Genomic DNA, 14,743 nt, shown 5'->3' on the forward strand with positions numbered 1-14,743 from the left:
CTCGCCCACGGCCTCCTCACCTCGCCCTCTGTCTCCCCTGCCCCTCACCGGACTAGATTGAGCCCAACCCCGGCCGGAATTGACCCCGTACCCGGGGACCTCCATTGACGCCGCCGCGAGAAGCTCCGCTGCCAGCCGCGATTCGTCGTCTCCGGTGAACCCCTCCTCGATTCCTCGCATGGGGAGCTTCTCACCCTTCTCCTTAATCGATTTGGGTGCTCACCCGGCCCCTTCCCTCGCCGTACAGGGCCGCCGGCGCCGCCCTCCGCCCGCCGCCGCCCGCTGCCGTCACGCGACCTCCCGTCACTTCTCCTCGCCGTCCGCTTGTGGGGTGAGCTTTGCCTCACCCTAAAACACGCCGTGCGCGCCCCCAGCCCCTCTCCGGCCCCGCCTCGCCGGCGCCGCCTTTCGCCGCCTTTCGCCGCCGCTGCCGTCGCAGCGCCCGCGCCGCGGTCAAGGCCCGGCCTTGCCTTGACCCAGCCTGGGTGGGGCACCTGCCCAGTGGGGCCCGCCTGTCAGCGTCTGGGCCGGCTCTGCTGGGTGCGCTTAGCGTTTTCAAGCATGTTTATTTTAGCATCATTTTTTCAAAATCCATAGAAATTGGTGTATAGCTCAGAAAAATATGAAACTTATTTTGTTGGATTCCTATAGCTTAGATCTACTCAAGAAAAATATTATTTTGCATGTTACTTTGTTGTAGATTTATCTATGGTTTTATCTTGAAAAAGTGATTAAAATACTTATTTATTTGTGTATTGCTCTAAAAATTCCAAACCAAATTTTGTTAGACTCCGTGTGAAGTATAGTTTCCAATGGTGTAACTTTAACATATGTTTATTTGCTGTTTGTTAAAGTTTTAGTGTGTTTCCTTTTGTTCTGTCCGAAAATTTTTTAAGGTAGAACTTTTTGCTGGAAAGTGATAAAATGGAGAAACTAGTTTTGTTAGCTTTGTTTTCATGACTAGTATCTATGATAATTTTGTTGGATTTGTTTAGTTTTGTTGTCATGACTTTTCTGATTTACTTGTTTAGAGTGGCTGAAAATTGATCTATTTATGATTAGTTATAGGAAATGCTTTTACTGCAAAACTAATTTTCATGAGTTCCTGGTGATGTCCTCTGCATGCTCAATTTAAAATGAGATTTATGCTTGTTGTGTAAGTTCATTTCTTAATTCTTGCATTGCATTCATGCATTATAGTGACCGAACCGTCGGAGGTCGAACCCATGGAGCCCGTCGAGTCCGTTGAGCCCGAGCCCGGAGTCCCATTCGTGGTCGAGCCCGAAGTTAACCAAAGCAAGCAGCTAAGCATATGTCCTTGCACCTATTTAATCTGATTTAGTTTAGTTATCTCACTCGGGTATTATTGGGTTATATAGTATGTATGTATTGCATTTTGGTACCTACTCTCTTGCATTACCCTTCCTTGAATTGTTATCCGTGTCCTTGTCACTTGTTAGTCAATGAACTACTTAATTTGACTAGATGCTTAGCCCTGCTTAGAATACTTATATCGGTTGCTAGGAAAGATGTTTTGGAGTATCACACTTGCCGGTTATCCTTGTTGCACTGGTTCGGCTTGGTTGTAAGGGTTTGGTAGTACCAAGATTCGAGCGGAATGGTAGGGCCTAGAGAATGGAGTCTCATGGGCATAGTCCGCTTGGATCGTTTGAGGACCATCCGTGGATGACGTTGGTTTTGAGCAATTTTCCGTGCTACCACATCCAAATAAATGGTACGGATGAGCCAATTACCTTCTTTGACTTGATCATTAATGTGTAGTCCTAGATACGTGGCCAAGGGCTATGCAGGGAGGCTTAGGGGTGTTTGTGAGTAGGAAAGTTTAGAGGCATCTCTGGTGGAACTAAGTTCTCCACGCGTAAGCTAGGTGTGAAGTTCAATGATCGAGCCTTGTTGGGAACGGTTGACGGAAGTACCCCCTTGCTCGACGTGATCGGTTGGGTGAGCCGCATGGTCCTCACGTCGTGTGGGTAAAGTAGTACACCCTTGCAAGATTTTAATCAATTCGAATTGCCGCGCTCTCGGTTATGAGCAAGCTCATTATCCTATGAACTCTTCGTAGAAATCCGGTTGTGCTGAAAATAGTTGTTGTTACCTTTATGATCATTCATATATTATGCTCTTAATCAACTAAAACTTTTGGGGTTTGGGCAAAAATAATTAATCTTGCTAGGTGATAGTTTAGAGAGCTCTTGCTATGCAATAATTACATAACCCTAAAGCTTTCAATTGAGCCTTTGCATAATTCTTGCTTATTTTAATCGCGTAAGTCTTGCGAGTACCTTTTGTACTCAGGTTGCTTTCTAAATCTAGTTGCAGGTGAACCGGAAGTGGTGTTCGGTCACTTCTACCCCGCTGATCCAAACGCGGGGGAGGAGTAGGTCATGGTGGCTGTAATGATGTCCTTGAGCAAGACATCATTACTTTAGTAAGTCTTTATCGTAATCGAGCTTCGTGAGAGCATGTAAATATAATAAATTCTAAGTTCTGTTTAATATGGCCTTTGTGAGCCCAAGGCTTGTAATGGAAGATAGTTTGAACCCTCATATATCGAACCTGTAATGAACTTTGTTAATATAAAACTGCTCTTTGTGGTTCTGTGGCGATGTACCTGATTGTAAACGGTATGTGCATATACTGGATTCTGGATGTATGTTGGAGCACAAACCGGGACTACCGGATTTGCGATCGTTTTAGATGAATTGTGTTGATTAAGTGCCTCTAAGATGTAGATTAACACGTGGTGTGTCGAGAGACGGACACGTGTTAACTCTTATCTTAATGGATTAATCAATAATTTTCACCTAAACCGAGTGCAAATTGGACGGTACTCACACCTTGGATCAGGATCTGACAAGTGAGATTGTGGTGAGGGGTACGGGGTGTTTTGCTTACATATTAATTTCAATTATTTTCGTTCTTTATAGTATAGAAAGATAGATAGATATTCAGTAACAGGTGGGCCAACTAGCTTGGATACACGTTTGAAACTAATCAGACTTCATCTGGAAGAGTAGTCCGCCTAGGCTCCTTGACAAGCAGCAGCATGGTTTGTTGGGATAGCTCTGCGCTAACTCGCTTGAGTAACGTGTGGTATGCCTCTCGTGGAACTCATGAAAATGGTATAGCATGTGCCATGTGCATGTCATGCAAGGTGTACAGGGTCAACTGATCAAGCAGCGAGCCGCCAGGAGCGGAGCTGTAGGGTGTCCGGGTGGGCCATGGACAACCCTAGCTAGGAATCCAGCCAAAGGCACATTACCCCTACTATTTAGCCTTTTCACATCAATTGATTCCTCAAAAAAAAGAAAGAAGACACCGCATCTGGTGTTCGTTGCCTCCTTTCGTTGTGGCGATGTTCTGCATTCAGTTTTTCCTTGAGGCAACCGCGTGGCACTGACTGAAATCGGAGCATGGAGCATCGGAGGCCCCAGCCGAGTCGTTGAGCGAGAGCAGCGCAGCAGCAGACAACTGTACAAGGCAGCTAGCTAGGCCTTGCTAGCGGCCAGCATAGTGGTGCCATACCAGGGACTACCGGAGGCTCGCGAGCCACGACGCCTATCTGTACTGTACGCACGCTTGATCAATTGTGGTGGTGTCCACTACAACAACAGTAAGCAAATTTTGAAAATTGTTTATTTTAGACTGTCGGTATTGATAAGCTCTTTATTTATATAAGTATTATTATTAAAATTTTATATTAAGTTGGACTACCCTAGACTGAAATTCTAGTTATATATACGCCACTGAGAGCCGCCGGAGTATATATATACGTGCATGGCTGCATATGGTATGCCTCTCGTGGAACTCATGATCATGGCAGGTGGGCCCTCTCGTGCGCCACCAGATTAATTTAGGATACAGATGTGTATGAGCTGGCCATGACCAAGACATGAGTATGAGCCATCTCGTGAAGTGTGAACCATCAGCTCTGTATCATGTTATCTCCATCTAGAAGCCATGTCTTTTCATCACTAATAATTCAAATTTAAATCTTGGTGTTAAGCTCTCCGTTCCTATGAAACCACGCAAGGATATGATTTTCTAGAAGCATGGGAGATGGGGTCCACATGCCGAGGCTCAACCACGAAACATTTAATAACCGTATGCATAGTTTTAACCTACTGTCACGTGAACACCACGCATATTGGTTTTTTTTTATCAAATCTTTGTTTCAGTAAAAACAATCATCAAATCAAACACAACTAATCACATGCTCCCTCAGCCTGTGGCTGGAACGTGCTAGTAACCAGCAGACGTACTCGCCCTGCGTGCCATGCTCGATTGGGAAGGGAAGCAATAGGTAATATATAATCAGCCCCAGATATTCCCTTCGTCGAGTGCCCCGCTCGCATCGCAATTTTTCTAGAGCAAGTAGTTGGCATTTTTCGTGGCACTTGTATTATCACAGCGCCGGCAATTCTTGCAGTGGGATGTGGCTGTTAGGCTGACCTCACCAGCGGGCGGGCGGACGCGGCAACGTCTTGACGTGGCGGGCGGGCGGGGTGACGCGGCAGGGCCGGGGGCGACGCCACGTGTGCAGAGGCGCGCGAGAGGATGCGGACGCGGACGGCTGGGGACATGCTGCTGAGGTCAGTCTTACAACCAGCGAACGCGTGCGTGCTGTGGTTGTATTGGGCTGAGCCCATTTGGCCGGTGGGCCTCCGTTGTAATCGGCTGGCGTCTGGACGGTTATGGAATAAGAAAACCGAACTCTGAACGAGATCTTCCCCAAATCCTTCCCAGATTCTCCTGATTGCTATCCTTTTCCTCTTGATTCTCCTCTCCTCCTATCCCAGTTCGTAACAATTGGTATCTAGAGCCGCCTCCCCTAAATTTTTTTTCCCGAATTGCATGTTCTTCGATCTGGCGCCATCCCGGAAGCTGACCAAGTTTGAGGCGCCGATGACCACCTCCATGGATGAGCTCGCGAAGAAGTTTGACGGGTTTGATGCAGCACTGACGAAGGTGCTCGACAAGCTCTCTGGGCTCGCATACAGCTGACGCGTCCATGGACAAGCTTCTGACAAATCAGAGAACACAGCCTCACGCATCCGCCGCCTCGAATGGGCGCCTCCTCCGCCGGAACTACCTCCTCCGTAGCCAGCGACAGCTCTTCCTCAGCCTCCACCGCGGTGGACAAACCCGTTCAATCTCAACTCGGCTCCGCAGCAGGAGCTCCGAATCTGCTCGTGTCTGTGAATGGACAATTTGGCATTGCACATCTCGTGTTGGTACACAAGCATTAGCATCATTTTTCTGTAAGAATTAAAAATTTAGTACGTCTGTAGAAAAATACCTTGCTGCCTGAAGCCATGAATTGAGCGTGCATTTTTTTTTTTTTTGCGAAACGAGTGTGCAAAGTTTAATCAGAAACAAAACACACACAAAAACGAATGAATGACACTGTCTCTGAAGAAGAAAAGAACACAGCCCGGCCCATCGAGAAATTCGTCCATCTCTTTAGGCCCATCAGGGCCCAGTAACAAATCATCCCCTTGGGCCTTGACATCAATTTTTCCTTTTTTTCCCATGAGGAAAGGGGAAAAAATCTCGTCCGAATCCGCCCAAAAAGACAACCAGGCGAGCAGCGCACCGAGCAGAGAGAGAGGCAGGCGGCAGGGCACACAAGTTGGCGAGCCGAGCCCTTTATTCCCCGAATCCCCGCAGTCAAATCGAATCCAATCGCCGCCGCATTCCGCAGCACCGGATCGAGTCGCGGGAACCAGCGGCGGCGGCGGCGGCGGCGATGGCGGCGGAGAAGCCGGCTCCGGTGCGCGTGCTCTACTGCGGCGTCTGCGGCCTCCCCGCGGAGTACTGCGAGTTCGGCCCCGACTTCGAGCGCTGCAAGCCCTGGCTGCGCGCCCACGCGCCCGGCGTCTACCCGGACGAGCTCATCGCCTCTTCCTCGTCCGGTCCGTCCCGCGGCCTTCCTTCCCCCTTCGCGCTCCCCGCTGTCTCTGGTGCGGCCTAATCTAATTCGTGGTTGATCTGGTCGGGCGCGCAGGCGGCGGCGGCGGCGACAAGGACGTGGACAAGGTCGGGGAGCGCCTACAGGGCGTGGGGATCTCGGACGGCTCCACCAGCAGCGCTGCAGGTTTGTGTCCTCTCCTGCTCTGCCCGTCTTGATAGTGATTAGAGATTAAGGGGATGATGGACGCCAACCTTCGATCTGTGAGCCTCTTGAAGGTTGAAAAACTGATCTCTAATCTACGTGTGCTGCTTTTCTGTTTCAGGGGATGGTTCTGCATCTAAGCCGGAGGAGGTGAAACGCCTTCCTGGTGGTAAGGTCAAGAAAAAGGTTGGTTCCCACACACACTTCTTACAATTGAGTCATCATGATTACTGGCCTGCTAAATCTACTGTTAAATGTTAGTTTGGAGTTCAGAAATTCTGAGTGATATTTTGTGAGCGTGTACCTCATTGGAGCATCCAGATATCCTTCTGTTCTGTGCTGAATATACTGTTGCTTTTGCCGATATATTCATTTTGTTCAGTGCTATTGTACTACTGTTTGCTGGGTTTAAGCCAATTGAGGTATCTGTAGCCAATGTCTTCAAGGAAAAGGTTGGTTCCCCGTGAGGTTCCCACATTTTTTAGTTGGTTAGAATTGAACCACTGGCGTTTACATTTGATTACTTGCCATCACAACTTACAATTCAAGTGATGATATGTAATTTGGTAACCTATTTGGCTATTGTGCTGGTTAGTTTGGGTTGCAATGTACTCATTGTGAATGATTTTTGCACTACTGTCTTCCCGTTTTGAGTTTAAACCAATTGAAGTCTCTGTGTGCAGCATTTTTAAATTTTCAGATAATACAACTTCATCGCTGACAATATTCTCTTTCGACGTGCAGGACAAGCAGGAGGTTGTGATGGAGAAGATTGTCCGCAACAAGCGCAAATGCGTCACTGTGGTGAAAGGACTTGAATTGTTTGGTGAGTTATTTCTAGTTTAAATAAAAACCTGTATGAGTGAAATGGCATGACAGCACAGTAGAATTGATTGCTATATTGATGGCTGCTGTTTGCAGTATGATGTTTTTTATTATTTGTTCTTCCCTGTACCTGTAGGTGTAAAGCTGAGTGATGCATCGAAGAAGCTTGGGAAGAAGTTTGCAACTGGAGCCTCCGTTGTTAAGGTACTCTGTCGTGGCTCATGATGTTACTCTAGCTTTTGATTTTGAGCATGGTTGAGTCATCTCTTCTTTGGTCTGTTCTTCAGGGCCCAACTGAGAAGGAGCAGATTGATGTTCAAGGTGACATATCATATGATATTGTGGAGTTTATTACAGATACGTGGCCTGATGTAAGTTATCCATCAGCTTTGCATTTTATTATGTTTACATCTTTTATTTGTTTTCATGCATGTTTTTTTGATACTGTATCCACCTTATAATTTTCTTATACACGCCATTCATTGTCACAACAGTATGTGGGAATACATCACCTAAATATGTTATTTAACAATTATATTTGCATTGAGAAATGGTACAAATGTAGTTAAATGATATACCTAAGACTGATAAAGTGGAAGAGCAGCACTTGCTGCTCGTTGTTTGGAATGGGAATAGAGAATCAAAATACAATTGGGTGGTCTTTTTTTTCCGGAATGTGGTTGATCCATGGGTTTTCTGTTCATTTTTTATTTTCTATCAGAATGCTTAAGGCAAGAACATATATCTTTTGTCTTAGTTCATGTTGGTGATGCAAAAATGCTATAGGTTTTCTTTCCATATATCTTGCTTAATTAATTTGATGAAAGTGTACATATTATGTTTTAAGCAAAATATTGTTGTTATATGTTTTCTTAGAGTAACAAGTGATTCTGACGACAGTGTTCTGTTCTCTACTGAACTATGTCTCAAGTATGACTAGATATGACAACGTGCCATGTAAAATTGCTGAAAAATGATAATTTAATTATTATATTTGCATTGAGTAATGAAACAAATTTGATTAAATAATATACATCCACAATTATAAGGTGGAAGAGTAGCACTTGCTGCTCATTGATTGGGATAGGATTAGAGAACCAAAGTTCCATTAGGTGGTAGATGTAATGAGGTTGATCCATGTGTTTTCTGGTCATTTTTCATTTTCTATCAGAATGCTTAAGACATAAAGGAACCCCTTTTTTCGTAGTTCATTTTGGTGTTGCACAAATACTACATGTTTTCCTTCCATAGATCTTGCTTGGTTCCTGTTTGTGAAAATATACTTATTTTGTTTAAGCAAAATAGAGTTGTTATACCTTTTTCCTTAAGAGTATAATAAGTCATTCTGACTTCTATGTTCTGTTATCTAGTGAACTCTGTCTGAAGAATGACTAGATACGACATGTGCGATGTAAAACTGCTGAAAAAAATAATCTATGATTTCTGAGGAGTTTGTGCGCATAATATGGTTGCAGTAGTCACCATGTGCTGGTAATTATTAAGAATTGGCAGTAATGTTTAGTGCTAAGTTATCATCACATTTGTTCTTTTCAGGTACCTGAGTCTGCCATTTTCTTCATTGAAGATGGAAGGAAGGTTCCTGCTGCTTAATGTCATATGGTTTACAAGGCCCGAGACCAGTGGATTTACAAATATAATACAGATACAAGGCAAGAGCATGTCTGTTAAGGGATGCAGCAACCATATGAGTTCATCTCTTGTGCGAAGTCATCATCTTTTGCTTCAGTTTCTAGGCTAAGTTCAAAAGTGGTATTTTGTTTACCACCGACATCTGCTTCCATGTATCAAATCAATATATATATATATTTTGCAATTTCCTGAAAGCATGTTTTGTCGTTATGCTGTTTGAAAATGTACTAAGCAGTTTTACTGCATAATCAGGAGCCAACTTGTGTAGATTTGTGAAAATTGCAAATGGTGCAAATACACAAGTATATCTAGGAGTCGTTAAGCATTTTTAAACTTCACACGCCTATAGATGGTGATATGCTCTATATATATGGGCAAAATATGAGGTTCAAATCGGATCTGGTTCAAACGAGATAAAATGACAATTTTCAGGTGATGCAGTGCATTTGCAACTGCAATTTGTCATTTTATAATCTCTTTTAGACTAAATTCATCAAATTAAAAGGCATTGAATTTGAACTTCAAATTATAAGGCACTCAATGTGTTCTGAGTATGCATTGCAGAGCTGGGAATGCAGGTAGATGTGCTGAGCCTAGCCTTGCATCAGAAGAATACAACCTGGCATAGCGACTAGCCTTGCATCAGAAAACATATACGCAAGCAGCAAGCAGCAAGCAGACGAAAAACTTAACAGGATTCTCGATAATGAACAGCAAGCAACATCCTTGTACTATTTCCCGGGCCTACTCCCACCGCCCATAAAATATATCCTATATATATATATATATATAATGCGAAGTAATACAATATTATATTTGACCAAATTTATGTATAAAAATATTTATCTACTGGATCAAAGAAATCTCTACTCATCATGCATCAGAAAGACTGGTATAAGGAGTTGCTGACCAAAATAGATTTTTCATCCAGTACAACCTACTTTGCCTATGGTATGCACATCACTTTGGCCCGTTTAGTTGCAAAAATCAAAATTCCAAATTTTTTTCCGGCACCTGCATGGAGACTTAAATCTAGACGAAATAAAAAACGCATTGCGATTGCTGCCTGTAAATCGCGAGACGAATCTAATGAACCTAATTAGGCTGTAATCAGGCGCTAAATTGCCACAGTAATGATACAGTAAACAACCTCTAATGACGGATTAATTAGGCTCATTACATTCGTCTCGCGATTTACAGACGAGTTTTGTAATTTATTTTGTGATTAATCTATGTTTAGTACTTCAAACATAGAAAGATGTTTTTTCAAAAACTTTATGGAGCAACTAAACACGGCCTTTATTTCACTGCCACCAAAATAGTTTTTTCCTCCAGTACAGCCTACTTTGCCTTAGACTTTGCCAGTGCCAGCGCCTTTGCCTTTGCCAGTGTCTGTGAGTATCAGATTTTTGTAACAGAATTAGATTTTAAAAATTATAAATCTCACTGTAAAAAAATGAAATCACAAGTGGATGTATATGTCTTATCACAAACTCCACTAAAATAAGCCAGAACATCATAAACATGCCACTTGACTCAATGATTGCCGATTTTCATTGCATATGCGGCTACTGTTTGTTTACAGTTAATATTTCTGCTTTCTGTGCATTTATCACTTATCTGGTTATCATAAAATCAGGTAATAACAAACTTATATATAGCACAGTTAAAGCCTTGTATAAATAATCAGTGTTAAAAAAAATACCTTCTTGTTTCTTTCCTCCGGATCAAAAAGCTCGAACCCGGCATAAACTAAACCACCCCACACAGTAACGGTGGCTATCATAAACTGCATACCTAAAGCAGATGTAAAAGTTCTGGATGTACCAACTTATAAGAGCAACTTCAGTAGGACTTCTAAATTTGGGTGAGCAAATGTCTATTTAGAAACCCACTTCTAAATTTTACTCACCCAAAATGGGCCTCCACTCCAGCAGGCCGAGTAAATTGGGCTTCTATAGATGGCCCATAGTTGGCAGTCCATATAGAGGGCTATCAAATTTGGGGGGTGGGGGGATTTGGAAAGCCTACCAAAATGGCAGTTCATTTGGAAGGCCTGCTGGAGATTAATTTTTTGCACCCACTAAGTAAATATGGAAATGACAGCCCATTTAATAGTCCTACTGGAGTTGCGCTAAATTATTACAGAATAGCATGCATGAACAACAACATAGAGCATAAAGCAAGAAAAGTTTAACTGATTGATGGAAACACAATGCAAAGCAGATCCGACAAACAACATTACAATTTATAGCAGCACATAGAGAAAACTTATCAATGGAAATGCATCGTTTTTTATGCTATGTCATGCAAGTAAAGCAATTACTGGACTAATTTGCATGCGAAAACATGTCCGTGTCATTAGTTTTATGCCTACCAGGATGAACATAAAAAACTCAATCAATACCATTAGCTGCGATGAACTAAATAAGATTCCTGAGGGGTACTCACGTGAGATGCCTTCCACCTCATAGGGCTCATCGGATCCTCCCACAAGTTCACCTTCGTGCCGTGACCTACGCAAGCACACAAAGGGCGACCGAATCAACAATGCAAGCCAAATAGGGCAGCGGCATGTTGACCCCAAAACAACAAGGCGCTAAAATTCATCCATATCTAAGATCAATACGATCGCATCGGGCCTATCTAACTGAAAGTGATCGGATGCTCTAACTTAAGAGGGGGAGGGGGTGAATTAGGCATTTTAAAAACTTAGACATATGGCTCCAATTAGTTTGCACAAAACTTAAACTAAAATATGCTATCTAGATGTGCAACTAGATTGTTCTAGTGTGAAACCCCTATCCCAAAAGAGTTTAGCAACCTATAGCCTTTCCTATCAAAAAACTATTCTATGAAAGTAAAGGCACACAAATTGCTAGTATGAAATGCGGAAGCTTAAAGAGCGGGATAGGAGATAGCAAACTCTTGACGCGGGTGTTTATCCTGTGGTTCGGTTAGCCACAAAGGCACACCTACATCCACGTTGTTGTAGCACTCACTAAGAGTATTGCTACTTGACCACCAAGTCTCTTCCGTGAACACAATCACGGTCACCTTGGCCCCGGGTTCCACTAAGGAGCTTCTCCACAAAGGATGGGGGTCTCCACGTCCCCCGCACAAAGTGTCGTCGCCGCTCCACACCAAGTCGGAGGGTCGATGACGTTGCCGGCGAGCTTCACGCTCCAAGGTGCCGGCGCACCAAGCTCTTGTTTTGGTTCACTAATGAACCACAGCACAAAGGCTTGAAGCCTTGCAATCTCACTCACTAAGAGCTAATCTTATACACAACACTCTCAAAGTGTGCTAAGGGTTAAGGATATGATTTTGATGCTTTTGTATGGCTTGGAGATGTTCTTTGGAGTGTGTGGGATGTCCAGCAACTCCAGCAAACTTCAAATGGCCGGGGTGAGGCGTATATATAGGCCACCAAGTCTTGTAGCCGTTGCTCCAATGGTTAGCTGAAAATCTGCGTATCACCGGAAGAACCGATGCCTCTGGCAGGGGTAGCGTCGGTTCTTCCGATCACTCATAAACCGAAGTAGCCGTTGAAGTACTGACAGCTGATGCAGTGACCACCGGTTGAACCGATGCTTTGTTCCGATGCATCACCGGTTCATCCGGTGCTTAAGGATCTTTTCCTGGGCGCTGACGTCTGTAAGCATCTAGGCCCTCAAGGTATGTTTCGGTGATTAATGACAACCATTATTGTGACTAATGAGTTTGTGCAGCTTAATAGATCATTATCGCTCATTTGGTCATATGTCAAAAGAGGCCCCTCAATTTCGGTCATTCTAAAAGGCGATCTCGGTTTTCAATTTATATATGTCAAAGCTAAGGATCTTTCTAGTCCTAAGTGTCACAAGGTTGAGAAGGACACTTAGGTTAGTATAGGTTTTATAGTTTTGTAGTGATCGCACTATTAAGAGGGGTTAAGGCTTAGTAACTTGAGTATGGACATGGTCATTTGAAAATGGATGCACACTATGGTCACTCAGGTTTCTAGAAGTTCAAATAAGTGGTTCTCAAACTATATCTCAAGAATATTTGGATTTCATTCAAGACTCAAATCAGAAAAGACAAAATCAGAAAAAGTCTATACACCGGTTTAACCGACGCTCTCAATTTTCTATACGTCGGTTAAACGAAGTCAGCAGAATATGGACAAATTCAATACACCGGTTAAACCGACGTGTTTGAATTTAACGTCGGTGCATTAGTCCAGAGTTGGTTTTTCCAGGGCAATTCAAGTTCTATTCACCGGATTAACCGACGCTGTTTGAATCAAGACGTCGGTGCAATTGACCAGTGAGATGGTTTTTCAGTGGATTTCAAAAGTTGTACTCACCGGTTAAACCGACGATAGGTTTGAGTTAACGTCGGTGCAGTTGTCCAGAGACTTGGTTTTTCAGTTGATCAGTGGACAACTACACTCACCGGTTAAACCGATGATACGTCGGTCAATCTGTCCAAGTTGTAACGGCTAGTTTTCAGAAGAGGCAGTTTACATTCACCGGTTAAACCGACGATGACAAATGGAGGGACGTCGGATTAACCGGCGCTACGCAGTTTTCTGGCAGCTTTTCTCCAACGGCTCTATTTGTGTGAGCTGCCTATATATACCCCTCCAATGGGTCATTTCGCCCACTCTTGACACCAGGCAACATCCATACACTCATACTATAGTCAAGAGCCACCTTGAGCTTCATCATTCACATACTTGTGCATTCAATCAATCAAGAAGCAAGATTAAGGACTTGAGTAGAGAGAAGCTAGTGTGCATCCGTTCTTGGTGATCGGTTCTTGCTCAAGTGAAGGCCTTTGCTTGTTACTCTTGGTGATTGGCATCACCTAGGCGATCTTGGTGATCGAGGTGTTTTCTCGCGGAGCTTGCCAAGGATTGTGGGAGCCCGGAGAAGAAGATTGTACGTGGCTTGATCTCCACCACGCCGGGATGGTGAACGGAGACTCTTAGTGAGCGCCCTCGTCTCGGTGACGTGGGAGGTGACAAGACTCCTTGAGAGTGTCACAACGTGGATTAGGGGTGTGTGCCAACACATCGATACCACGGGAAAAAATCCGGTCGTCTCTTGTCCACTCTCTTTATTCAAGCTTTTTCTTTCTTGCAATTTACTCATGTGCTTGACTTAGAGATCATATCTTAGCTCTACCTTGCTAGGCTTTACTTTGTTTTTATCTCTCTTAGCTTGTGTAGGTAGCTTAGTTATTCGGTTGGTGAATTGGTGCCCTACTAGCTTTACATAGGTTAAGGTTGCTTTACTTTGTTTTAGAAATTGAAAAAGGCCCAATTCACCCCCCTCTTGGTCCATCGATCCTTACAATTGGTATCAGAGCCTCGTTGCTCATTTGGATCATTAGGCTTCACCGCCTAGAACTATGGCCAAGATGGGTGGTTCGCCGCCCCACTTCGAGGGCAAGAACTTTGCTTATTGGAAAGTTCGCATGGCCGCATATCTTGATGCGATTGTCCCCGAAGTGTGGTTGGCCACTAAGACCGGATTCACCGGAACTCCCACCGCCGAACAATTAAAATGGAATACCAAGGCTAGAAATGCAATTTTCGAAGCCATTAGTGAGGAAGTCTTTGCTAGAGTTAATGGCATGGACTTAGCAAGTGATATTTGGAAGGAGCTCATTGAAATTCATGAAGGCTCCACTAAAGTTCGTGAGCAAAAATATCACTTGTTTAGAGCTAAGTATGATTCTTTTAAAATGCTAGCTCATGAAAATTGCAATGATATGTACTCTCGCTTGAATGTCATTGTCAAGGACATTAATGCACTTGAAATATCCAAAATTGACAGTGCCTCCATAAATCGCAAGATTCTCATGCTCCTCCCGAAGCCCAAGTATAACATCATCAATGCTATGCTTCAAAAGGAGAATCTTGACACAATGGAAGTAGGAGAACTTGTGGGCGAAATTCGCGCTCATGAGATGAGTATCCTTGGTATGTCCGAAGAGCCAACTTCAAGCAAATCAATTGCTCTAAAGACCAAGGCAAACAAAGCCCGCAAGCTCAAGATGATCAAGCAAGATTCAAGCTCAAGCAATGAAGAAGATGATCATCATGAAAGCTCATCCGATGTTGAAGATGATGGAGAGCTTGCT

General features: G+C 43.8%; 1 protein-coding gene across 1 annotated transcript; it reads left to right on the top strand.

Annotated features, from left to right (window-relative positions):
• Positions 1-5,623: 5,623 nt before the first annotated feature.
• LOC120705706 (translation machinery-associated protein 22-like) lies at positions 5,624-8,906 on the top strand. Its single transcript, XM_039990190.1, has 7 exons — positions 5,624-5,936; positions 6,029-6,118; positions 6,258-6,322; positions 6,881-6,962; positions 7,098-7,165; positions 7,249-7,332; positions 8,516-8,906. The coding sequence occupies exons 1-7, from the start codon at positions 5,771-5,773 to the stop codon at positions 8,570-8,572; spliced, it is 612 nt and encodes a 203-aa protein (XP_039846124.1). The 5' UTR covers positions 5,624-5,770; the 3' UTR covers positions 8,573-8,906.
• The last annotated feature ends 5,837 nt before the right edge of the window (positions 8,907-14,743 follow it).

The sequence above is a fragment of the Panicum virgatum genome, chromosome 5K (assembly GCF_016808335.1).
Source record: "Panicum virgatum strain AP13 chromosome 5K, P.virgatum_v5, whole genome shotgun sequence".
In the NCBI taxonomy this organism is placed as follows: domain Eukaryota; kingdom Viridiplantae; phylum Streptophyta; class Magnoliopsida; order Poales; family Poaceae; genus Panicum; species Panicum virgatum.